The sequence below is a fragment of the Mustelus asterias genome, chromosome 12 (genome assembly GCF_964213995.1).
Source record: "Mustelus asterias chromosome 12, sMusAst1.hap1.1, whole genome shotgun sequence".
Classification (NCBI taxonomy): Eukaryota; Metazoa; Chordata; class Chondrichthyes; order Carcharhiniformes; family Triakidae; genus Mustelus; species Mustelus asterias.
In genome coordinates, this window is record NC_135812.1 from 97171381 (window position 1) to 97199012 (window position 27632).

The 27632-nt window shown below is 45.3% G+C and overlaps 1 protein-coding gene across 1 annotated transcript in view; it reads left to right on the top strand.

The window, feature by feature from the left end:
* The first annotated feature begins 6205 nt into the window (after positions 1 to 6205).
* The window catches only part of LOC144501720 (dynein axonemal heavy chain 17-like), an 832067-nt gene continuing 810640 nt past the window's right edge, over positions 6206 to 27632 (top strand). The window contains exon 1 of the mRNA XM_078225682.1: positions 6206 to 6553. Coding sequence (XP_078081808.1) covers positions 6233 to 6553 — 321 coding nt within the window. The 5' untranslated portion in view covers positions 6206 to 6232. The remainder of the gene's footprint in view (positions 6554 to 27632) is intronic.

Consider the following 27632-nt stretch of genomic DNA (forward strand, 5'->3'; position numbering starts at 1 on the left):
TGACGGAAGAACTATTGAACATCATGTCGAGCCTGAAATTCATTGAGGTGACATCGTAAGGGGATGAAACTAAGCCCTTTGCTGAGTACAGACATTCTGCATAGGAGATAAGAGGGTCAGAGGGTATAGTAAGTGCATGGCAAGGACTGAGATTGGGGTCAGGGATGGAAAATGTGGAGGGTCTTGGGTAGATGTTGGTCTCAATAAGTTGTTGGAGCTTGTGTTTCTTAACTATTAAGCCGTCAAATGAGAAAAAGAATAAGGTGGAACTGAGGGCAAGGAAAACTTTGAGAGAGGTTGAGTAGGAGCCTCTGGTGAAAGACGTCGAGTGTCTACATATAGCTTTGCCTTGTTCAAATGGAAAAGTGTGCTTATGTTAATTGCTTTCCAGTGACTGATTACATTAATGTACAACTTAACCATACCCCTGGACCAGAAGCTGTAGGCTCGAATCCACTGGCAGGACCTGCTGGCCACGGAAAGGCTGATAATCAGCTTGGGAATCCTTCCACCACTTCCCTCACTGTTCTCTGAAGGGATAAATAGTAGGGATGTGAAGATATGCTGACAAAAATTATATCTATTGTACTGCTTTCAGGTCTGAAATCTTCCCACTATTATGTGAACACTGGAAAGGAATGCTTTTTAAAAATAATGGTATAATTTAGGGTCAGAGTTTCTAAGCCCAAACCCTTCATCTTAACTCCAAACCCTGACCCTAAATCATGCAGCGTCAATACACTGCCAACAGTCCTTGATGCCAGTTGGCTGCGTTATAAGTAGTAGCTTTGTTTTCATTTCGTGTGCATAGATTTTTGAAGTTCGCAGCATGTGTTGTGAGAGTAATTAGCAAACTGCACTGGACAATAAGTGTCTCATTTTGTCCATTTTTAAAAGTTTGTTAAGGTCACCATGATCAACTGCCTGTTGCAGTTCAGTTATCATATTACTATCTCCTCATATCAAATTATTACTTAGGATGAAATTGGTTCCCCCAATATTTAATTTAGGAATAATTCCCAGTGTAACAATTCAATTTACAAAACTATTCTTAAATTATATTTACACAAAGGAACAGGTTCATCCCTTCCATTAATATTACTTTTTCCTTCAAAAAACTATCAGAAATATGAATTGTATCGTCGGTCACCATCAATGATTGATCTGTTCCTGTATCTCTGAAATTTTTAATTTGTTGACTTTTTTTAGATAAGGAAAACCTCTTTAAAACGAAACATGTAGAACCTCCAATAACCTGGTTTCCTTCGCTAGTCCACCGCAGTACTCAAATAGTTCTCTGAACTATCTTGAAATTTATCCCCCTTTTTCATTGATTTTGAAGGAATTCACCTGTACCACTGCTACAGTTTAACAGCCGTTTCCTTTTCAGGTACTTCCTTTCCTACTACTGCAACTGTTCTTGCATTTAATTTCCAACAATCTGCCCGCATCTGTCCCACTTTGTTACAATGGAAACACTTAGGCATTTGATTATCCTTTTCACCCTCAACACCTTCTGAGGTGAAATTTCCTGACCATTCCCAACTGTTCCATCCCTTTCTTGACTATTTGTTTTCCTTTCTCCTTCCAGCCTTCTATCCTTCTCATGTTTAAAAGGATGATGGAAAAATAGTTCTATGGACTAGAAGAAGAAGAAGAAACCCTACAGTGCAGAAAGAGGCCATTCGGCCCATCGAGTCTGCACCGACCACAATCCCACCCAGGCCCTACCCCCACATATTTACCCGCTAATCCCTCTAACCTACACATCTCAGGACTCTAAGGGGCAATTTTTAACCTGGCCAATCAACCTAACCCGCACATCTTTGGACTGTGGGAGGAAACCGGAGCACCCGGAGAAAACCCACGCAGACACGAGGAGAATGTGCAAACTCCACACAGACAGTGACCCGAGCCAGGAATCGAACCCAGGACCCTGGAGCTGTGAAGCAGCAGTGCTAACCACTGTGCTACTGTGCCGCCCCAAAGCAGGAGAAGGCCACTCACACCTGCTCTTCCATTAATTTTTATCATCAAATTCTATATTCTGACCCTGCTCCCCTCCCACATATCCCTTAAGCCCCAAGAGCTATGAAAGATCACTGGCCAGTACAGGGATCGAACCCATGACCTTCTCATTATTAGTACCACACTCTAACCACCTGAGCTAACCACCTGGACTAGTTTGTAATCATCAGCTAACTCTGCTGCTGTCTAGCAGTTTTAGCTTTTTGTTATTCAACATGCATCCTAATAAACACAGAAAACAAATCTTTAAATTTGTCTAAAAAAATCACCTCTCTGAGGCCTTCATATGTTTTCTCTATCTTTAATGCCTATATCCAATGATCAAAATTATTTTGCTTCACTCTTTCAAATTCATTGAGTTTATCGAGGTTGTTTTCTTGTGCTTCAAAATTTTTGCCTGTATGCCTCTGAAACCAACTCACGTGCACTAAGGATATCTTTCTTTATTGCATCATAATCTACAGATACCTCTTCCAACAATGACGCGAACACCTCACTAGCTCTACTTACCGGACTACTTTGTAAAACTAATGTCAAAATTTCTTTTGGTTGTTTCATCTGTTTAACTTCCTTTGAAAAAAAAATGCTTCCACCTCTCTTCCTGAAAATTTGGAAGTGCTTGTATAAATTTAAACATTTCCCCACTAGATTCGTGACTCGAACCAAATCCTTTCTTAATCTGCTGTAGTGTCTCTGCTTTAACTTCCCACATTTTAAGCTGAAATGCCCTCTTTCCCCTTTTCCCATTTTGCCATTGCTAACTTTACCATTTCCAATTCCCTCTGAAAAGCTAAAAGCAAAAAACACTGGATGCTGGAATCTGAAACAAAAACAAGAAAATGCTGGAACATCTCAACAGGTCTGACAGCATCTGTGGAGAGAGAATAGAGCCAACGTTTTTAGTCTGGATGACCCTTTGTCAGAGCTAAAGGAAAAGAAAATCATCTAATTCATCCATTTTTATCAGCCTTCTTTCTCTCTTCCATTTTTTCACTTCTCCATTCTCGGTCTCCTTACCCCCCACCCCCTCTTCAGGCCAACTACCTTAACCATCTGCACCTCTGTTGTGCCATTCACACATTCTGATCTCTTAACGGACACTTTTAGCACCTCTTTCAGCTGCCTTTATCCTCATTTACATTCCCTTTGTCCTATTACCACCCCCCTCCCACCCCATAGTATAAATCTTTTCTAATTTTCTTTGCCCTTGGCTCTGACGAAGGGTCATCTAGACTCAAAACATTGGCTCTATTCTCTCTTCACAAATGCTGTCAGACCTGCTGCAATTTTCCAGCATTTTCTCTTTGTGTTCCCTCTGAAAAGCTATCTCTTTTTTCCTGCTATTTCTTCATTTCAAATGTCTTTATTTCTATTTCTCTTTGTAATCAAATTTTAGCCAATTCAATTGCTTCATTTTTTTGGAGAACTTGGTCTATCAATCCCTATAATTTTAAATATTTTGCTATACTTTCAATAATCTTAGCCCTCTTTACTCCTGCAGGTAATCCTAATTCCAGTTTATCTGCTAATTCAGTTAATTGATTCTCGGTTACTTTCTGTCAACCAGTCAGAGTTAAATCTTACATCTTTAAGAAAATCTTAGCAATTCCTAATGCCATTTTGGATTCTAACCTATACAATATATCTCTCAGTACCTTCAATTGCTTTGTTCATTACCTCAGTACACCACACCACTTACACTCTTAAGAAATCACAGATCCCACCATTTAACAATAATTTCCAGAACAAGTTCAACATTCAACATCCAGAAACTTGTTTTCCACATTTCAAAATTTCCCAACAAACGTTTACTAATCTATATCCAATAACCCTTTCTCCATGGTTTGAAATCCCGCAAGAGCCCCCACTTTTGTTATGATGGTATGTTATAAAAGAGTCCAGAATGGAACTCTGGATCAAAAGACCATTACTTTTACTTTTCTGTATAAAACATGGAGGAACAGAGTCACAGGAATGCTAATTAGTTTGAACAACAAGGAAAAAACATTTATTAAACATGAAACATTGGATTATGACACAATATCCCCTACTCCCCCTTAATTTAACAATTACACACAGATTTTTAAATTAACACAAATTACAAAGCAAGTTACAATGGTCTCAGAAATGCAAAGTCCCTTTAAGCACACTGATTGGCTGTGGTCAGATATAATCATAGAATCCTACGGTGCAGAAGGAGGCAATAAGACCCATTGAATCTGCACCGACCACAATCCTACCCAGGCCCTCTCCCCATAACCCCATACATTTGCCCTAGCTAGTCCCCGTGACACTAAGGGGCAATTTAGCATGGCCAATCCACCTAACCTGCACATCTTTGGACTGTGGGAGGAAACCGGAGCACTCAAAGGGAACCCACGCAGACACGAGGAGAACGTGCAAACTCCACACAGACGGTGACCCAATCCGGGAATCGAATCCTAGTCCCTGGTGCTGTGAAGCAGCAGTGCTAACCACTGTGCCATCATGCTGCCCAACACACTCCATTCTGAACCCAAGTGAATGTCTGTGGATTTCTCCTCAGAATCCCTCCAGATGATTGTCACATGAGAGTTTCCAAACTCCACTCCCAAAACATACTTTAAATTCTTCTTTCACACTAATGATTTCCATTAGCCGTTAGCATTTCAAAATCCAGTCCAGGTTTTCCAAATGACTCTTAAGCAAAACTTCCCCTCCACTTTTAACAGTGCATCCAACTGTACAAACTGTTCACAATTGCTTTAACTCTTGATTTCCAGACTCTATTAAAATGGCATCAACCATTTGATTTACATCTGAAGTCTGCTTTTCACTCTTAATCTGGTTACTTCAATTATTTCTTTAATTTAGAGCATTTTGTTTACCCTTCCTTGAATTCCTTTGAATAATATCTTTGTCTCTGTTCTCTTAACTTCAGTGCCTTAAGCCACTCTTTCTCTCCCAATTCCCTGGTTATCTAGACTGGTTCTTTGGGAAGCCTGCCTCTTTGTAGCTCCTGGCCTGCCTTCTGGCAGAGTTGAGAGATGTTTACTCTTTGGTGCCTATCAGCCGCCAACAAATTCAGCTAAACTAAGAACAAAAAGCATCCAGTTGCTAAGCAATGCCTGCATACCACTGTTGGCTTATTTAATCTTCACTCCATAGCCCTCTCTAAACTCAGTAGAAACACAGTTGTAATTGAACTACCTCCCAAAGATGCAAATCCATTAGTCCAGCATGAAGCTAAAATTAGCTTTATCCTTCATTCCACACACACATTAAATTAAACCCACTTAAAACTGTACCTTATTTTTAATGTTTTGCAATACAAATATAAATCCCTTAAAAATATCAATGCTTTCCTAATGGTGTGAGAGCCCTTGAGAGGATGCCGAGGTCATTTGCTGGAATGGTTGCAATGAAGGATTTTAGCTAAAACATTAGGTTGGCGAAATGAGGATATATCTTGGAGCAAAGGAGATTGATAGAGGTGCATAAGCCAATGACAAGTTTAGATATGGTAGACAAAAAAAACCTGTCCCCATGGTACAAGAACTAGGGGACAGAGGTTTGGGCAAGAGACGCAAGGTGATGTGAAGAAGAATTCTTTGATGCCGTGAGAGGCAATAGCTTGAAACCTGCTGTCCATGAGAGAGGTGGAAGTGAAACCATCTGGTCATTTCAAAAGGAAATGGGCTTGTGAGGGAAATAAACTTTCAGGGTGATTTGGAATGTGTGGCTGAGCAATGGAACTGACTATGTTGTACTAAAGAAAGCCAGCATGGACTCAACTCTGAGTTTCAAAGAGTTGGCACAGCCATGATGAGTGAATGATTTGCTTCTGTCCTTTATCCTTCAGTGCATAACTAAGATGTGGCAGTGACTCAGTGAAAGTATAATTATAATATATTAAATACATATAGCATTTAAATTTATAAATAAGGAGAATTTTATAATGGAAGAAAACATTGACACGGTAGATTGACAAAAATGTAATTACAGCAAGTAAGATATTGCAGACTGGAAGTCTACAGAATTGATTGCAAATTTAACATTTTTAATGCCTGACAGAAATATTTATTTTATACTCTACCATTTTTTGTAGAAAAGTAGAAAATACACTTGACTCCAAGACCAGCCTTTTTGACTTGATGAAACAGCTTTGAGGTGGTCAATGGAACAAGAGGAGGAAGTAACTCATGAACGAGAGGATGACCCACGAATGGCCTTTTTACAGAGCTTAACTCTGATGTATTTCTGTGTAAAACCAGATAAATGGGCAAAGTTTTCTGCGGCAGAAGAAAACAAACATCTGGTGATGGACTTCTTCAATTCAGAAGATATAATGATTCTGGTAATCTACATGAACAATGCAGGACAATTAGCTGCAAGTTTGGGATTTCCTACCTCAATTAAAACTAAGGGAATTTATTTTGTGAAAAAGAAAATGGTGCGCATCACAAATGACAACATTGATGATTCACTACAAATTGGTGAAATCAGCAATTCACCGGTTGAGCAATTATTAACAGTGCTTGAAGAGGTGAGTGTGAGAAAAAATGATTAATACTGTTATGACATGGCAAATGATAATTGTCAGACTGCCCAAATCCCAAAGAGAAATTTGAATCTCTGCCAAAACAATTTTAAAATTTGTTTATTAAGAGGAGTTTCCTCATTGGGAAGAAAATAGCACATAAACACAAGAACAGATTTATACAATTCACAGCACTTTTCCTGGAAGATTTTGGCTCAAGAAAACTAAATCTCTTTTTGAGGACAACAGTCTTCATACATTTTCTATAGCAAAGGGGATAGGGTGGGGGTGGGCCTGAGTGAGATGCTCTATTGGAGAGTCAGTGCAGACTTGATGGGCCAAATGGCCGCCTCCTGCACTGTAGGAATTCTCTGATTCTATGAAATTCCGGTAACATTGCCCCACTCTGCCCGTTGCTCTTAGAGTGCTCTCTGAGGGTGGCTTCAACAAACACACTGTCTTGTTCAAGATCTCATAGCCACCACCCCAACCCAATCTTCAATGTTTCCTTAAATCATTTTTTTCCCCTTTGATCTTACTGTGATAACCCCCAAGACTTGCGTGGGAAATCACTGATTGACCTCCCTGTCGAACTTGTTGAATACGAGCTCCCTGGAGATTGGTAATTAACTCACCTGGTGGAGCTCGTATACTGAGCCCCACACAAAGCAGACCCTTGAGTAGGTCTATTATTGCATTGTTCTGGTTGGGACCTGTTTTTGTTCACTACTTTTTTCTACAGGTATCGTTAACTGTGCTGTCTTAGGGTCCAATGATATAAGTGCTACAATGTTTTTGGCTGTATTATACTGTCCAGCATCTTTTATTGGTCTTAATAAAAACATAAACATTAATAACATAATTAATAACATAGTGTCAGAATATCCATTTAATGGTTTGAGTTTCCCTTTAGTGTTGACACTAGCTTTCTGTTCTGTGACCTGCCTGATCACATGACCTTTGCCCAGTGTTTCCACTCCCATCTTCAGTTCTGTCTCAGCCTTCCAGTCTTTTAAAGTCTCTGGTTTCTCAACATGACTGGAGATTTGAATTGCTCATGCCATTCCGCTCTAGTTTCAGCCCTGGCTCTTGGCATAATTCCTTTCTTGCACTTGTCATTGCTCACTTTCTCACCCTTGTGCTCAGTCACTCTCCCTCTGCACCTCCTCTATCCTACCACATCCTGTTTCCACTCTCGATTCATAAAAACTAGGAACAGGAACAGACAATTTAGCCCCTCAAGCCTGCTCCGCCATTCAATATGATAATGACTGATCTCATCTCAGCCTCAGCTCTATCTTCCTGCCCGCTCCCCATAACCCTTCATCCTGCTACTAATTAAAAACCTATCTATCTCCTCCTCAAATTTGTTTAGCATTCCGGCGACCTCTGCACTTTGGAGTACAGAATTCCAGATTCACGACTCTTGGAGTAAAGTAATTCCTCCTTGTTTCTGCTTGAAATCTGTCATCCATTGCCTAAAACAATGGCCCCTATGTTCTAGAATGTTCAACAAGGCAATAGAAAAAACAGTAGGCCTGAGTATTGGGAGCAGTTTAAAATTCAGCAGGACCATGGGATTGATTAAGAAGGGAAAAATAGAGTATGAAAGTAAGCTAGCAGGGAATGTAAACCTGACTATAAAAGTTGTACAGAGAAAGGGATTGACAAAAATGAGTGTAGGCTCCTCACAGTCAGAAACGGGAGAATTCATAACAGGGAATAAAGAAATGGCTGAGGAATTAAATTTGTACTTTATTCATGTCTTCCTTTGTAAAGACTGAAGCAATGTACCAGAAGTTCAGAGAGAAACATGTTTTAATGATAGTTGAAGGAAATCAGCATTAGTAGAGAAATGATTTTGGGGAAATTGATGGGATTGAAGGTGGATAAATCTCCAGGTCCTGATAATCTTCATCCAGGGTATTTAAGGAAGTTTAGTTTATCAGTGTTGTCCTGGAAATAGTAGATCCATTGGTGGTTATTTTCCAAAATTCTTTGGACTCTGGAATAGTTCCTACAGATTGTTTTGATTTGATTTGATTTATTATTGTCACATTTTTAGCATACATCACATTTGTTCCGATGATGCCACTTTCCAAAGTTGTGCTTCTAATATGTACTCCTTTTTCCTCAACCGTGGATTCGCACCTACAGCTGTCGACAGGGCCCTCAACAGCGTGCGGTCCATCTCCCGCGCCATGACCCACAACCCCTCCCCTCCCAGAACGATAGAGTCTCCCTTGTCCTCACATTTCACCCCACCAGCCTCCGCATGCAAAGCATGATCCTCTGCCATTTTCGCCAACTCCAGCGTGATGCCACCACCAAATACATCTTCCCTTCACTCCCTCTGTCAGCATTCCACAGAGACCGTTCCCTCCAGGATAACTTAGTCCATTCCCCCACTATACCTAACACCTCTCCCATCATTCGTGGCACCTTCCCATGCAATCGCAGAAGGTGTAACACCTGCCCATTTCTTCCATGCCTCCGTTTAAGGTCCAAAACACTCGTTCCAGATTAAGCAGCATTTCACTTGCGCTCCTTTCTATTTGGTCTGTTGCATTTGCTGCTCCCAATGTGGTCTCCTCTATCTCGGAGAGACCAAGCGTAGACTGGATGATCGCTTTGCTGAGCACCTCCGTTCTCTGCGCAGTCAGAACCCTGACCTTCCTGTTGCTTGCCATTTTAACACATGATCCTGCCCCCATGCCCACATGTCTGTCCTTGGCCTGCTGCAATGTTCCGGTGAAGCTCAACGCAAATTGGAGGAACAGCATCTCATTGTCTGGCTAGGCACTTTACAGCCTTGTGGTCTGAACATCGAATTTAACAACTTCAGATCATTAGCGCTACCCCACCTTGACCACTTTGTTTACATTTAATTTAATTTTTTTACTGTTCTCTACCTTTTATTTCTTTATTGTCTTTCTTCATTTTTCTTCCCCCCACACTCTTTCTCCTACTTTATCCCCCCATTTCTTACCTTTTCTCCCCTTTTACTTTCCCTTTTCCCCCTTTTTCTAAATTTTACCTCTTTCCCACCCACTTCCCCACCCGCCCCTCCCCACAACATCTTCATCTGTCACAGCTTACCCTCTGATTTCAGTTTCTCTGCTGTTTGGCCATTCACACTCTTTATTCTCTTTATGGACTGCCATTAGCAGCCTTTTAAACATAAGAACATAAGAACTAGGTGCAGGAGTAGGCCATCTGGCCCCTTGAGCCTGCTCTGCCATTTAATAAGATCATGGCTGATCTTTTCATGGACTCGGCTCCACTTACCCGCCCACTCACCATAACCCTTAATTCCTTTACTGTTCAAAACTTTATCTATCCTTGCCTTCAAAACATTCAATAAGGTAGCCTCAATTGCTTCACTGGGCAGGGAATTCCACAGATTCACAACCTTTGTGTGAAGAAGTTCCTCCTCAACTCAGTCCTAAATCTGATTCCCCTTATTTTGAGGCTATGCCCCCTAGTTCTAGTTTCACCCGCCAGTGGAAACAACTTCCCTGCTTCTATCTTATCTATTCCCTTCATAATCTTATATGTTTCCATAAGATCTCCCCTCATTCTTCTGAATTCCAATGAGTATAGCCCCAGGATACTCAGTCTCTCCTCATAAGCCAACCCTCTCAACTCTGGAATCAATCTCGTGAATCTCCTCTGTGGTATAAAGACCCTTTCCCCTGCGGGAGGGCGAATGCAGTGAAACCTAAAACCTTCATTCTGTCAAGAGTGTGAGATCAGAGGGGATTACTGGAAAGGAAGATTAAATGCACTTCTCTGCGAAACTCTGACTGCTAGGTAGAGCAGTAAAAGGGTGTTTATTGTTCTCATGCAAGGCTGTTTAACGGAACAGCATTAAAAACCTCGAAAAATGAGGCTGCTTGAATTGCTTGAAAAGTTAATTGCATACCTCTCAAGATTCAGATGTGTCTTGTCAAGGTGAATGTTGTTGCCAGAGCAACTAACTGACAATTCCCTGAGGAGTCCAGAAGCCAGTTTAGTAGCCAGAGCTAGATCTAATTGCTCAGTTGGAAACAAAAGTTAACCCTTTGGAACATCAAGCCCCAAGAAGCATCTTTCAGGTCAAGTCATAGCAGTATACAACTCACAATGAGGAGAACCTCCAGGCAAGGTATGATGGTGATAGCAGATGCCATTCACCCTGTTAAATATCATAACAGACACCATTTGGTCCCGTCAGGATGCAAACTTTGTTGTCATGCATTCTCCCTGACACTTTAATGCAATGAAATGTCGGGATTTATGTGGTTTGGCTGGTGGGGAGGGGGGTTAGTGGAGAAATGTGTGGGTCAGATGCCATGAGGCAACAGAGGCTCAACATAATTTCCTCAGTACTCCAGCAGGATAAATAATGTTGGATGTGACTTTTGTGTTAGAGGGGGTGGTGTGAGAGAGAGCATAAATTCACACAAGTAATTGGAAACATTTGGGTGGAAGTCACAGATGCATGGCATGATGAGGGTCGGGGCTCTGGAGAACTCTTCAGCGCTCACTGGTGTTCTCACTCTTTCTGTGAGCACAATAAGAAGTCTTACAACACCAGGTTAAAGTCCAACAGGTTTATTTGGAATCACGAGCTTTCAGAGCGCTGCTCCTTTATCAGGTGAGTGGAGAGGTGGGTTTACAAATACAGCATATTTCAGCAAAGACACAATTGCAAGATAATGGTTATGATAATGATAATGCAAGTCTTTACAGGTAATCAAGTCTTTACAGGTACAGACAGTGCAAGTGGAGAGAGGGGTAATCACAGGTTGAAGAGGTGTGAATTATCTCAAGCCAGGACAGTTAGTAGGATTTTTGAACCCAAGATCCTGGTTGAGGCCGTTCTCATGCGTGCGGAACTTGGCTATCAGCTTTTGTTCGGCGATTCTGCGTTATGTGTCTTGAAGGCTGCCTTGGAGAACGCTTATCTGAAGATTGGAGGCTGAATGCCCTTGACTGCTGAAGTGTTCCCCAACTGGAAGGGAACACTCCTGCCTGGCGATTGTCACGCGGTGTCAGTTCATCGGTTGTCGTAGCATCTGCATGGTCTCGCCAATGTACCATGCCTCAGGACATCCTTTCCTGTAGCGTATGAGGGAGACAACGTTGGTTGAGTCGCATGAATATGTACCGTGTACCTGGTGGGTGGTGTTCCCCTGTATGATGGTGGTATCCATGTCGATGATCTGGCATGTCTTGCAGAGGTTGCAGTGGCAGGGTTGTGTGGTGGCGTTGCTGTTCTCCTAAAGGCTGAGTAGTTTGCTGTGAACAATGGTCTGTTTGAGGTTGTGCGGTTGTTTGAAGGCAAGTAATGGAGTTGTGGGGAGGCCTTGGCGAGATGTTCTGTGGAAATTAAAAAATTCAGATTGAAGTTTCATAGTTTGGAAGTTAAATTGTGCAGAAGTTAAGGTGTTTAAATTAAAAAATCATGCTTTCTCTGTACAGTAGTGAAAAATGTTTATCAGCTTACTGACCTTCAAAAGGAGTCAGTCTCTGCTATTTTTTCACAAGCCCCCATAACATTTTCCTTTTTTGGCCTTCACTAGTGTGTGAACAAGACCAGATTTTTTGCATAACAAATACCAAAGGCAAGATATGGGGATATGCTATGCAAATGAAGGATTAGCAGAAGCCAATTTTTTATCGAATGAGAAAGAGTGAAAGGCAGGGATTTAACTGGCAAATATGTATGTCAATGAAAGATGTGAAAAATCTCTTGTTCCTGATTTGCTGTAATTAGCTATAACTGCTGAGATGTTTCTCTGTAATCTCAGAACTGCTCCGGTCATCGGGTGTTGGCCGTTGAGAGTTCTCCTTGTGCACAAGTAATTAAAGACCTTGTGTTGGATGCATGGTGTCCAGCGCTGTTTGTGTTAAGAGTCAACTGAGTGTGCCTTTAGATTGCTGATACCCAAGAGAATGCTAACAGTTCGTCTTCATCGATGACATGTTGAAGGCTTCGAAGAAGAGGTTATAGTTTCTCCGCTCTGGGGAAGTACTGGACGATGAAGGGCACTCTGTCGTTCATGTCCCATGTTTGTCTTCTGAGGAGGTTGGTGCGGTTTTTCGCTGTGGTGTGTTGGAACTGTCAACCAATGAGTCAAGCATCATATCCCATTCTTACAAGAGCGTCTTTCAGTGTCTGTATGCATTCCTCCTCATCTGAACAGATTTCAGTGAGAATCAGGATGTCTGTTGAGTTGGTGTTTCTATTGATGGGGATTTAACAGCAGTTACATGGGTAAGATTGGTATAGAGGGATATGGGTCAAACGCAGGCAATTGGGACTAGCTTAACGGTACAAACTGGGCGGAATGGACAAGTTGGGCCGAAAATCCTGTTTCCATGCTGTAAACCTCTATGACTCTATGAAGGACTAACCCATCACCTCCAGGTCTAAGTTGTCTCCCCTCTGGAGCACTATGTTGTGGAGAGTGCAGCAGACCACAATAATGTGCGAAACGCTCTGGGGGCTGTACTGGGGGGCACCCCCCTGTCCGGCCAAGGCACCAGAACCACATCTTGAACAGTCTAATTGCCTGCTCCACCAACATGCACGTTGAAACGTGAACCCCATTGTATCGAGTCCCCACTGATATTTGTGGCATTCATATTGGCATCATCAGCTACTTTCTGAGTGGGTATCTCTTGTCCCTAAGGCGCTATCCCTCCAATCACTGCTCTCCCTCAAAGACAGCTGATATTTGCGAGCGGCCCAAGATGTAACTGCCATAGACACTCTCCGAGAGATGGGCACACACCTGCATGATGCACGTTGCGTGGTCGCAGACGAGTTGGGTGTTGAGGGAGTGGAAGCTCTTGCAGTTCCTGAATGTTGCTGCATGCCACCATGGTGATTTAAGAGCCACGTGGGTGCAAACTATCAAACCTTGCACCTCTGCTAGGCGGTTGAAGCCCATGGTCCTGGCCAAACGTATCAGCCCGGTCATAAAGGGCAGCTGGAACTTTCCTCATACATTTGTGAATATGTGACAGAGGTGGTTCACTGTCCCCCCCGAACAAATGCAGTCCTCTCTGGTACTGAAGCTCGGACATATGAAGGTAGGAACATTGATGCCAGAAGATCCTTGGCCAGTACTGTGTCCGATGTTTTCCTCCATGTGTGGTCCCGCTCCCTGAACACCTGCAGGCCTCTGGTCCTGGCCACATTCAGTAGTATGTCGTTGTCTCTACTGCTGGTAAATCCCCATCAATAGAAACACCAACTCAACAGACATCCTGATTCTCAATGAAAGATTCTCACTGAAATCTGCTCAGATGTGGAGAAAGGCAACAGACACCTATAGACGCTGAAAGACGCCCTCGTAAGAACAGGATATGGCACTCAACTCATCGATCGACAGTTCGACACACCACAGCGACAAACATGGGACATGACCGACATAATGGTACTTCCCCAGAGCGGAGAAACTTGGGCAACAGTTTCATGTGACTCTACTTGAAAGTGGCGTCACAGATGGACAGGGTTGTGAAGAAGGCATTCGGCACTCTTGGCTTCATTGGTCAGAACATTGAATACAGGAGTTGGGATGTCTTGTTGAAGTTATACAAGACATTGGTAAGGCCACACTTGGAATACTATATACAGTTCTGGTCACCCTGTTATAGAAAGGATATTATTAAACTAGAAAGAGTGCAGAAAAGATTACTAAGATGCTACAGGGACTTGATGGTTTGAGTTATAAGGAGAGGCTAGATAGACTGGGACTTATTTCCCTGGAGCTCAGGAGGCTTAGGGGTGATCTTCTAGAAGTCTATAAAATAATGAGGGGCATAGATCAGCTAGATAGTCAACATCTTTTCCCAAAGGTAGGGGAGCCTAAAACTAGAGGACATAGGTTTAAGGTGGGAGAGGAGAGATACAAAAGGGTCGAGAGGTGCAATTTTTTCACACAGGGTGGTGAGTGTCTGGAACGAGATGCCAGAGGTAATAATGAGGCAGGTACAATTTTGTCTTTTAAAAAGTGATGTTGTGCCAGCATTACCTCAACATTTGGTTGCAAGTTTTCAATGGTAGGGGGCTGATGCTATTGCCTGACTTTGCAGGAGAGTGATGATGAGTTGCGGTGAGGACAAAGCAACGCTTCTCTCGTCCTCAGCGATATATTTGACTCCTGTCTAACAGATAGCTTCATGCGCCCTGCCAATAAATGGGCACATCATGGGGTTCTTAAAAGCTGGAATAATAGTTTCAGGCATGGCAGGCCCCTCTAAGTATTTGGTTCCACGTTTTGATTTTCATCTTACACCCAAGGTGGGCAATCAATCACCACTTCGACAGCCCTTTGGTCTCTTCCGCTCAGATGAAGAGATGCAAAATTGAAATCCTCCAGTCTTGATGAATGGGTGGTGGGAGTTTGCTTCTTTCATGAATGGGGTCTCGGGAAGGGTGGTTGGGGGTTTGGAGGGTGGAGGGAGGTCGCTTTGCCTGCAACAGGGCTTCTTAACTCTGTTCTCAGTGTGGGAGATACATAGCACAGCCATTCTCATACTCCACAGGAATAAATCGCTGGGTATGTGCATGGGTTCGCCAAGCTTGACGGCATAAAATGTCAAAGTGGAGGTTCTGTGAGTGAACAAAGTGATTTATTATTTCTGATTATATTTAGTGATGACTCTCTACACTTGTGCCTGCATTCACTTGTGCCAATTAGGTGCCGATCATTTCTTACACTTCCTCACCATCCCATTACACCTCGGTTCTACCCCAGGATCTGCAGCAGAGGTTGAGGAGGCCTGCTAACTTCCATGTCCTGTAGTCTGAGATGCAGTGCTACCCTCATTGTTCTGTGGTGCTGGAGGGGTGTTGCTCACAGGAAGGGGGACTCAGATAAGCTGGACACACACTGGGTCTCCTGGGTGGAAGGCCCCGGGCTGTGAACCAGACTATTCTCAACTCTTTGGCTGCCCAATGGGCTCAGTGGTCCTCCATGGTATAGAGGGGCAGCCGGGGTGAGGTCCAGAAGCATTGCCATCCTCTGGCACTGACACTTGTGCATTTCCACTAGTGCCTGCACCATGCAGTTGAAGCCCTGCAATATGGAGTTCATGCCCTCAGAGAGCTGAACTATGGTGTGGACAAGTCTGCCACGGAGTGCATAGCCTGGGCCAAGCTCTCCACTGCAGGCACCACTGTTGCGAAGTTGAGTAGAGTAATTGTAGATTGGCGTTTGTAAAATTGTAATATGCTTGGGAAAAAGCATAGCATGGTCTCGTTAAAAGGTGGTGTTTAGAAAGTTTAGAAAGTTTTTTAAAAATGCAAATATGTATAGAGTGCCCAAGAATGAAACATTTGTATCAGAAGGCCAAGCAGCAGGGTTACCAAAGCAATAGGCTTTCAGGCTTTTGAATTATTTGAATTCTGCCTGTCAATTTGAATTAGACACTTAGATGCCAAGAACCTATTGAATTTAAATCTGATGGTTTTGGCAACCTAGGACCAATACTATTGTGGAGGATATTGATATGTTATCACAGGTATAAAAGGAAGGGGGCCGTGCGACAGAGGGCGAGAGCAACTGCCACCTGGAGCAACTGCCACCTGCCACAGCTCAGAGCTTTTAGCTCAAAGCCTCATCTAGCTAGCAAAGAAGAAAGAAGAATCAACTGGCGGCACGGTAGCACAGTGGTTAGCACTGCTGCTTCACAGCTCCAGGGTCCCGGGTTCGATTCCCGGCTCGGGTCACTGTCTGTGTGGAGCTTGCACATTCTCCTCGTGTCTGCGTGGGTTTCCTCCGGGTGCTCCGGTTTCCTCCCACAGTCCAAAGATGTGCGGGTTAGGTTGATTGGCCAGGTTAACAAAAAATTGCCCCTTAGAGTCCTGAGATGCATAGGTTAGAGGGATTAGCGGGTAAAATATGTGGGGGTAGGGCCTGGGTGGGATTGTGGTCGGTGCAGACTCGATGGGCCGAATGGCCTCCTTCTGCACTGTAGGGTTTCGATGATTCTATGATTCTATGAACTGAGAAGGCCCAGAATATTCCGGAAGACCTAAAACCTGGTTGTAATTTAGAGAGTGACTAAAATTCTATTTTTTTTGTTAATAAGTGAGAATTGTATTTATCTGAACAGCATTCCATTAGAATCGTGTTTTATTTGGTTTGCTAATAGTTTAGTTAACTTGTTCACTGTTAGATAAATAAATTGTTACTTTTGACTTTAGAGAGTGTCGGGGAGTTATTTTGATGTAACTACTAAAAGTTGCTGAAGTGCAGATCGTACCACTTCACACTCAGATTATGAGGCGAGGTACTCCTCTTTCAGTGGTGTTAGTTCTCAGAGGAGGGAATCCACCTCCGCTTCATAACTGCCACCCATGTTCATCATTTATCTTCTTGCGGCATTGCTGTTCCATCCTCTTTTGCAGTAAGTTTGCACTCACAAAGGCAGCCCCACTCTATCCCAGGTTGGGGGGGGGGTGGGGCGGTAGTGCCTTGCTTGTGGGGTAGGGGCGGCGGTGGTGTTGTGTGCCTTCCTGGAAGGACACCTTCTGGAGCAAGGGTATAGTGCATCCGTCCTCTGTTGGACTCCATCTCACATTCTGGTGAGGGCTCCCTCTGAGAAATGAGGTGTGGGCTTCCTGGCTGCAATCCCCTGCAGTAGATCTGGAACAAGTGCGAGCGAGCCGTTTATATGGAGCTGCCCAGTGATTGCAGTGATTAAGTTGAGTCAGTGCGGCTGGATCAGAGGGAGACATCCACAACCACAATGTGATTCTTGTGGCCATAAAAACTTTGGTTAACCAGGCTCAAGATTCATTCAGAAATTATGCTGGAGCCATCAGCGGGATTCACTCCATTCTTTTTCACCAGAACCGGCACTCAATTTCTGTAAAATCGCCCTCGGGTTGTAAATAGTTAGAGCCCACGGACAGAACCTTGTGGCACACCACCAGCTACAGCTTGCCAACCAGAAAAATACCTATTTATCCCCATAGTCTGCTTCCTGTTGGTTAGCCAATCCTCAATCCAAGCTAATATACTATCCACAGCCTTGTGAGATCTTACCTTGTGGATTAATTTATTTGTGCACTATCTTATCAAATGCCTCTGGAAGTCCAGATACAATACATCTACAGGACTCCCATTTATCCACTTTGCTTGTTACACCTTTGAAGAACTTTAGCAAATTAGTCAAACACCATTTACCCTTCATGAAACCATGCTGACTTTGATGGATTGCGTAATAATGAGACCTTTCCAAAGGTCTCATTATTACTTCCTTAATAATGGATTCCAACAATTTAAACGGTCTATAGTTTTCTACTTTCTGCCTCACTCCTTCTTTGAATAAGGGCATTATGTTAGCATTTTTCTAATCCACTGGAACCTTTTGAAAATCCAGAGAATTTTTGGAATATTGTAATCAATGCCTCCACTCTCTCTGCTGTCACTTCATTTAATACCAAAGGATGTGGATCATCAGGCACTCGGGACTTGTCTTGCCTTCAATCCCAATAGTTTGCCCAGCATCTTTTCCTTATTGATGATGATTATTCAAAGTTCCTTCCTTTCTATTACCTCTGCATTACCTGTGTAAGTTTTGAGGGCAATCCTCCATATTTTAAAAGGACTCAGGAGAAACCTGACAGTTTAAAAGTGGCCAACTCTGGCTGATAGAAACCTCCCAGAAGGCTCGGCAGGACAAACATAACCTGCCTGTGGACTGTGCTAAGAAAAAGGTGTGAGCCCCCTGAATATGCAAGTGGCCAGAAAGGCAGACACACCAGTGATCTAATCATCAGAAAGACAAAGGGAGATGGAGCCCAGCAGACGAACAGGAAGCTCCGGAGGAGCATTAAGAAGACATTAAGATAACGACCCACGGGGGTCAAGGCAGTTCCAGCCTTTTGTGTTTGGACTTGACTCAATTAAAACTGAGACTGCCGGTGATCGGAAGCCCATTGTCCCTGAAAATCACCTACGGGGGCAGGGAAGTTGGTTGTTAAATTGGGCTGAAGTTAAGATCAAGAGAGTCAGACAAGCAAGACCGAGCTCCCTTCCGGAATCGCAAGCTGATGTGCAGAGGTGAAGACCAACAGCAGCACAGTTTCGACCCTGCACTAAGATATTCGAGCCCACCACAAAGGAACCCCTTTTAGAATTGTGAGTATCTCAGCCAACCTTGTGAAGCTCCCGAAGATAGGATAGAGGTTGAGGCAAGGGGAGGGGTGATGTATTGTAATTTTAAAATGCAGTAATCTTGTTTTGAACTGTGTAAAGTAAGATTTTACGTTGTACCTGTTATACTTTATACTATCACTATGGGAGAAATGCTAAGTTTTATTCATGTGTGGTGGGGTATTGGAAAGGTTGATTCTATTGTTGAATAAATCACTAAGTTTTGAAACTCGTTTGGAGTCCGTCTTGCCTTTGTTCTCTCATCAGCGCACTCTGACGAGGTCACAGTTTCAATATCCCTTACCATAAATCCAGAGTCTAGAACCGAGGGTGATCGGAGCGATTCGAACCCGCTCACTCAAGGGAGACTGCTGGTCAGGAGATAAAAAGGACAGAGTCTCTCTGTTCTCTCTCTTGGAGACCTCTCGAGTGGAGTGGGTGCAGGGTGGCCGTTGTCCCACCGACAAGGGAGAATCACTCAGGCCTTGGTGGTGGTTTTGGGATGGCTGTGTGCTATAAGTATCAGGTTACCGGTCAGGTATAAACGGTGAACCTGGTTCAGCGCTCTCTCCTGCGGAGTTGCCCCAGTGCAGCATTCCCCAGCCTTTGAAATTTCAAGGCCTGTAAGAGAGAGACACTCGCAGCTATCGGCAGACCCTCAAATACCGGCCTGTTAGTGGAGTAAAGAGAAAGATCCTGCTACAATGGCGACCGCGACAGGACTCCGGTGGTCTGGGATATGTGACTTGCCAGAGGGGGTGAGAGAAAGAAGCAAGATGGAGGAGAGAAACTCCTCTTATCTATTTAAAAAAATCAACCTTACCAAAAAATGGGTGATAGCGCTCACAACAGCGGAGCAGCCCGCAGTGGACTGCCGCGGAGTGGACAGAGAGCAAGGATTATAATAAGGGACAGGAAAAGGCAGTTTGGCTGGCGTGCTTATCCCAGCAGGTAGCCAAAATGGAGAGACGTATTGCCATTCTGGAAGAGCAACTTGGAGAAGCAAGGACCAGCGCAGGGGAAGGCGCTAGAGCAGAGGAACAGCTATATGATGAGCTTTGTGTAGGCAGTGTATCCTGCAGGCAAATGAGTCACACACAAACACCCAGGAGTTTCTCCAATGCCAGGCTGTAGAGGCAAAGGAGAGGGAGTGGAATGCCCAGGAACTCCTGGCTCAGAGTACACTGAGGTACAGGGAGCTGGAGGGAAGGTTCAGGGACATTCAGGCAGCATACAGGGTAGCCTGTGACGAGCGGGGGGGGCAGTGATCATGGGCTGTGTCAGGAAAGGATAGGTGATCTGGAGGAGGCTCTGTCCAAAGTTAGGGGATGGGCGTACCTGGTCGGACCAGGAGGGTCCCCTGGGGGCAGAGGGCTTCCCACAGCAGATGATTCCCCAGGGGCTAAGGGGAATAGACTGCCTCCAGAAGCGCCGGTAATGTGTCCGGGTCGCCAGGTGGGGTTCGGGCCGTCCAGGGAGGGACGGGTCCAAGGGGGGTCAGGAGAACACCCCCAGTTAGCGGCGTCTCTGTCGTGTGTAGCACACCACGAGGCGGTGGGGCTACTGATCATGGTGGGAGAGCCGGAGGCCGTAGTGTTAGAGGGGCAGCAGCCCCAGGTAGGGCAGATGTGCCCAGTAAGGCAGTGCAAGTATGGTCCCCCAGTGGGACAGGCAGATAGAGAGCGATATAATAATTCCCCATGGGGCACACGCGCTCAGGGGGATGGTGACCCACATTCCAAGGTTGACCAGGGCGGGAGACCCGTCATTACATTTTATGGAGGTGCAGCAGGCAGCCGACATAAACGACTGTGATGAGGTGGAAAGGGTAAAACTATTACTGGTGACCCTAGACTCATATCTATGTAAGGCAGTGACCTCCAGGGAAGGGAGAAGACCTGCAACATGGGTAGTGGCACAGACAGCGGTTCTGGAGGCCTTGGGGTTAAACCAGGATAGTCCCTTTACGAGGGTGTGGGAGACAAAGCAGTAAGTCGCAGAGTCCCCGGACATGTTCGCAGACAGGCTGTGGACGGTGTATGAGAGAGCGTGTGGAGCTCCTTTAGACAGGCAGAATTTGGATGAGAGAGCAGCCCACTGGCTGAAAACACTGGTAGCAAACTGTCTCCCGCGAGTTAGGGCAAAGGCCGAGCATTGGTTCGACCCAATGGACCCAAACCTTAACGAGGCGAAGGTAATTAGAAAACTCACCCTTGCATACCGCAACGGGGAGAAGGGTGAGGAGAAGCCCTCTGAGGGCAAGGTACACGAAATTGCACTGGCACCCCTCAAGAGGAGGGAGTGGAAGCAGGAAGGCAGTCGGATTTCAGACAAGAGACCGGTGTGCTATGGGTGTGGGAAGCCCGGGCACTACAGGAGGGAGTGTAGAAACCCGAATAGGTCAGTGGAGGAAAGGGCCCCGGTAGCAGCCAACCCAGCCCCGGTGGTCGGTGTATCTGGGCAGGGGACTATAGATGTTAAAGATCTGCTGGCATATTTACAATCCAAAATAGCAGAACCCAGACAGGTGGCCATGGCAACCGGCCAGAGAGCACCCATGTCCGTACCCCAAGCACCCCTATGACTACCAACGAAGCAGCCCACCTTTTTATGCCCACTAGAGTATGGCCCATGCGGGAGACCCTGGGTCAGGATGGGGGTCCAGGATGTAGTCGGGAGTTACCTGCTGCAGGTGCTTCCAGTACTATTGTCCACACGGACAACCCCCGAACATCCCTCTATCCAGCCCTACAGTCTTGTTGGCTTTACGGGGAATGAGAAGGCTGATTTTTTCTCGATTCCTTTGTCCATCAGGTTAGGGACACTCCAGGCGCAGTGGAAATGCGTCCTGATGAGCTGGGAACAAGAGGGTAAAGGGATTTTAGGCGCCGACTTTATAGTGGCGCACCAGGTCCTGGTGGATCTGAGAAACCACTGTCTGTGGGGCATAACAGGGGAGGGGGCTGGGAAGGAGGTCATGGCGATAGAGGAAGCACACGAGAAGGGGGCCCTGTGTGTGGTAAAGCCAAGGAGGGGTATGATTTAGAGGCCCTAGTAAGAAATACCTCGGAGGAATATCAAGGGTATGTAAAAGGAAATCTAGCCGCCTTCGCGACCCATAAGCATGATTGTGGGAGGGTCACTGGGACAGAGGTAAGGATAGGCGGGGATCCCATGTCCCGACCCCAAAAACAGTATAACTTCCCCTGGGAAATGGAGGCTGATTTAAAAATCGTCCTAAGGTCGCTGGCCAGGCAAGGAATTTTGAGGCCAATCGCCACCCACGTGAACTCGCCACTCTGGCCAGTAAGGAAGCCAGATAATTTATGGAGGACGACTGTGGATTATAGGGTCCTCAGTAAAAACATCCCGGCTTGCGCCCCAACGGTGGCAGCCGTAGCAGACCTGTTAGGAGAGATCCCAGCGTCAGCATCTGTATTTACAGTTTCTAACGGCTTCTGGTCCATCCCAGTCAGGCAGGAGAGCAAAGAACAAAGAACAATACAGCACAGGAACAGGCCCTTCGGCCCTCCAAGCCCGCGCCGCTCCCTGGTCCAAACTAGACCATTCTTTTGTATCCCTCCATTCCCACTCCGTTCATGTGGCTATCTAGATAAGTCTTAAACGTTCCCAGTGTGTCCGCCTCCACCACCTTGCCCGGCACCGCATTCCAGGCCCCCACCACCCTTTGCGTAAAATACGTCCTTCTGATATCTGTGTTAAACCTCCCCCCCCTTCACCTTGAACCTATGACTCCTCGTGAACGTCACCACCGACCTGGGAAAAAGCTTCCCACCGTTCACCCTATCTATGCCTTTCATAATTTTATACACCTCTATTAGGTCACCCCTCATCCTCCGTCTTTCCAGTGAGAACAACCCCAGTTTACCCAATCTCTCCTCATAACTAAGCCCTTCCATACCAGGCAACATCCTGGTAAACCTCCTCTGCACTCTCCCTAAAGCCTCCACGTCCTTCTGGTAGTGTGGCGACCAGAACTGGGCGCAGTATTCCAAATGCGGCCAAACCAACGTTCTATACAACTGCAACATCAGACCCCAACTTTTATACTCTATGCCCTGTCCTATAAAGGCAAGCATGCCATATGCCTTATTCACTACCTTCTCCACCTGTGACGTCACCTTCAAGGATCTGTGGACTTGCACACCCAGGTCCCTCTGCATATCTACACCCTTTATGGTTCTGCCGTTTATCGTATAGCTCCCTCCTACGTTAGTTCTACCAAAATGCATCACTTCCCATTTATCTGGATTGAACTCCATCTGCCATTTCTTTGCCCAAATTTCCAGCCTATCTATATCCTTCTGTAGCCTCTGACAATGTTCCTCACTATCTGCAAGTCCAGCCATTTTCATGTCGTCCGCAAACTTACTGATCACCTCAGTTACACCTTCTTCCAGATCGTTTATATAAATCACAAACAACAGAGGTCCCAATACAGAGGACCAATATAAGTTTGCGTTTACGTTTAAGGGGCAGCAGTATACGTGGAGCTGCCTCCCACAAGGGTTCCACAACAGCCCCAGCATTTTCCACCAATGCATGGCGGAATGTCTGAAAGGATTTAGTGAGCCGCACAGACTCATCCAGTATGTGGATGACATTTTACTGTTTACGGACAGTAGTGAGGAACATGGCCCCCTGGTCGACGAGCTGTTGGAGTTGCTCTGTAGGAGCGGGTTGAAAGTCAACCCAAAGAAAGCACAGATCGGGTTGCGGGAGGTCAAGTTCCTGGGATTGACCCTTAGGGCCGGGGAAAGGGGGGTAGATGCGGCAAGAAGGCAAACAGTACAGGAACTCCCAGTTCCAGTGGACATCAAAGGGGTTAGGTACTTTTTGGGAATCACAGGCTACTGCCATGATTTCATTGAGGACTATGCCACAACCGCAGCACCTTTGCTCAGGCTGCTACGTAAGGGAGTAGAGTGGGAATGGGATGAGAAATGTGAGTCTGCATTCGTCTGACTTAAACAGGACTTGCAGAAGGCCCCAGCTCTGGGAGCCATTGACCCCAGGGGGGAGTTTTTCCTGGAGGTGGCCGCAGGCAGTGGTGGCCTGAGCGCGGTGCTCCTCCAGGAGTGGCGCGGCAAGCTGAGGCCGGTAGTTTATTCCTCCCGGGTCCTCACGGAAGTAGAAAGGTCGTACTCTAACTGTGAGCGGCACCTGCTAGCCACATACTGGGCAGTGAAGAAGGTGCAAGTTTTTATTAGAATGTCCCCCATCACTCTCCAGACCCACCATACCCCGACTCAGTAATGGGGAACAGGCACCCTCTCCCTGCTGGTGGAGACAAAGGCCATTGAGGACTCCCTGGGAGGTTGGAGGCAAGGGAGGGTGCCCCTTCGGCAGTGCTAGCCTGGCATCTTGGCATTGCCCAACGGGCACTGGGCAGTGCCAAGGGGGCTGGGCCAAAGGGGGAAGGACATACTTGGGGGAAGGGCCTATTAGGAGTGATCAGTAGTGGGGGGCCCCACTGCCACTGCAAGTGGAATCGGTTGAGAAGGGAGGGAGGTGGTGATCAGGGCTAGTCACGGAGGGGAGGGGGGGGGCGTCGAGAGGGGAGGAGCTGGCCATCAGGAGTAAATTGGGGCTGGGGGATAGGGAGGAGATCGGGGCTGGCCCGGGGGGCAAGGGGGTCCCGATAGGCCAGCAATCGGGGGGGGAGAGGGGGTCGGGAAGGCTGGCGATTGGGGGGGTGATGGGTGGCCAACGATCGGGAGGTGGGTGTTTGGGAAAACCGGGGAGGCCAGCAATCGGGAGACCGGCGATGGGGGGGCGGGGGAGGGTGGACAGTGCGCATGCGAAGGAGCCCGCTCAGCATTATGCTGCCAGTCTCTCAGGCGGGATGAGTCCTCAATCCCCATTTTTCAGCGTGAATCACTCGAAGGCACTCTTGCACAGAGTGTCGGAGATTCGTTCAGGTACGTATGCTGTTTTATTACCCGTTGGGCATTTAGTTTTGTTTTGGGAGAATCCCAGCCAATATCTCCGCTATTTCTGTGTACCCCACAATTAATTCCCTGGTCTCATCCCCCAAGGGTCCAACATTCATTTTGGCTACTTTTCCCTTTTATATACTTACAGAAGCTTTTGCTATCCTTTTTTGTATTTTGTCTAGTTTTCTTTCCTAATGTACCCTTGCTTTTTTTAATTACATTTTAGTAACCCTTTGTTGATCTTTAAGTGTTTCCTAGTCTTCCAGCCTACCACTGGCCTTTGCAATATGATATGCCTTAGTTTTTTGTCCTTATGTTATCTTTAACTTCCTTGCTTAGCCATGAATTTTTCTTACAATCTTTCTGTATTTCAGTTGGGTGGTATTGACAATCTCCTTAAGCATCTTCCACTGATCATCAACTGTCCTACCTTTTCGTTTTCTTGCCCAGTCCACTAAGGCCAAATCTATCCTCATGCCGATGTAATTACCTTTGTTTAACTCCAGAGCACTCATGTGGGACTCCAGTTTCTTGCCCTCAAACTGAATTTGAAATTCAAGCATGCTATGATTACTCCTCTCTAGATGATCCTTAATTATGAGATCATTAATTCATCCCTCCTCATTACACAATGCTGAATCTATGTTAGCCTGCTCTCTGGTTGGTTCCACAACATATTGCTTCAAGAAATAGTTCTGAATAAACTCTCCCTCAAGGCTACTCTTGCCAATTTGATTAATTTATTCTATATGCATATTTAATTGACCCATGATTATTGCCGTACCTTTCTTACAAGCCTCTAATATTTCCTCATCTATACTGTGCCGCACTGTGGAACTACTGTTTGGGGACCTATATATTACTCCTACCAGGGACTTATTTCCCTTGCTATTTCTTATTTCTACCCAGACTAATTCTGTCTTGATCTCCAGTGCCTTTATCATTTCTCACTACAGCACGAATCTCTTCCTTCACTAACAGAACTATGCCACCTTCTTTTCCTTTCTGTCTATCCTTCTGAAATACTGAGTACCCTCGGAAATTCAATCCCAAACCTGGTCTCCTTGCAACCACATCTCAGTAATCACCACTAAATCATACCCATTAGTCTCTATTTCATGTTGTTAACGCGTGAATTTTATTCCGAATGCTTCATGCATTCCGATTCAAGGCTTTTAAGTTTGTTCTATTATCAAATTTATCTACTCTTGCATGAGTTCTTGGTGTAATATAATGTTCACATGTTCTGTCCCTTTTTTTTCTGGCAACAATTGGCCTCATCAAAGTTACACCCGAATTATGCAATTTGTCAGGACTCTGGTCCCAGCGTGATTCAGGTGGAACCCGTCTTAAATGGAACAGCTTCCTTTTTCCCTAGTATTGGTGCCAATGTCCCATGAATTCACACCCATTTCTCAAACGTATCCTTGAGCCATACATTTACCTCTTTAATGTTATTGACTCTGTGCCAATTAAATCATGTCATAGAGTCATTGAGGTTTACAGCACGGAAACAGGCCCTTCGACCCAGCTTGTCTCCAATAATAATCCAGAAATTATTGCCCTTTTGGTTCTGTGTTTTAATTTTGCCCTTAACCGCTCATATTCCCTCAGCAGAACCTCCATTCTTGTTCTGTCTATATTATTGGTACTTACATGGACCAAGATAACTATCATCCCCCTCCTACTCCAGGTTTCTCTGCAGTCCAGTTGTGAAATCCCGAACCCTGGTAACAGGTAGTCAATGTAGCTTTAGCGACTTTATCCTGGCTACAGAGAGCAGTGATTATGGCTCTAACTCTACTATCCCCGATTACAACTACATTTCTTTTTTCTCCTTACACTTGAATGGCTCTCCTTCCACTTGAATGGCTCCCTATGCTATGGTGTTCTGGTCAGTTTGCTCATCCTGCCTACAGTCCCTACTCTCGTACAAACGGAGGAAGAATCTCAAAACTGCTGGACAAGGACTGAGGCTCCTGCAACCCTACCTCCTGGATCCCTCTACCTGCCTCACTTGTAGTCATACCCTCTTGTCCCTGACCACTGATTGAATTCCTGGTAGTTAATCTAAGAGATGGGACTGCCTTCTGAAACATAGCGCCCAGGTAGCTCTCCTCTCCCTGATGTGTCGCAGTGTCCAGAGCTCGGACTCCACCCCATCAACTCTGAACTGGAGTTCTTCGAGCAGCTAACACTTGCTACTGATGTGGTCACTAGGAACCACAATGGGGTTCACCAGTTACCTCATCATGCTGGTACAACACATTTCCTGATCCTGCATCTCTATTTTATTTGCCTTTTAAATATATGACTGGTCTGTAGTTTTTTAAGGCGGAAAATATCTCTCCTATTTTAATTTGAGAGTAACTTAGAACAGGTATTTTAAATCAGCAGCTACTCACCAACCAATGAACTTGTGGTTTTCCTGCGATTTCACTCCATTTTGGTCAGCTCCTACCCTGCAGTTCCCTTCCCCAATGTTTTAACTCATCAAGTCCACCTCTCTGTAATATTACACGGGTACATTCACTTGATGTTGTAAGTGGGTTTTGGTCTGCTCCTGCCCTCAGAGACCTGTGGGTATAGCTAGGGAAACAGAAACAGCAATACTACATCCCACCCCACTTCCCTAAAATCCCACACTTATCTCAATTCCAGATGTCCACTATCTGCAGCATGCACTCGTGTGCAGAAAGGCTAACTCCTGGGATGAGAGGGTTGTCTGAACAGGAGAAACTCAATAGTGTAGCTCTGTAGGCTGCTTTTCCTCGTGTTGATCATGGAGGGTGTCTTGCCGAGATCTGCTGTTCAGTCGTGGTGACTGCGCTGACGTCTCCCAAAATTCCTCTCAGTGACATCCCGCTGTCATCCTCTGTAGGCTGCTCTTCCTCGCATTGATCGTAGAAGGTGCATTGCCGTGATTTGCTGTTCAAACGTAGTGTCCTCGTCGACATCTCCGAGAAT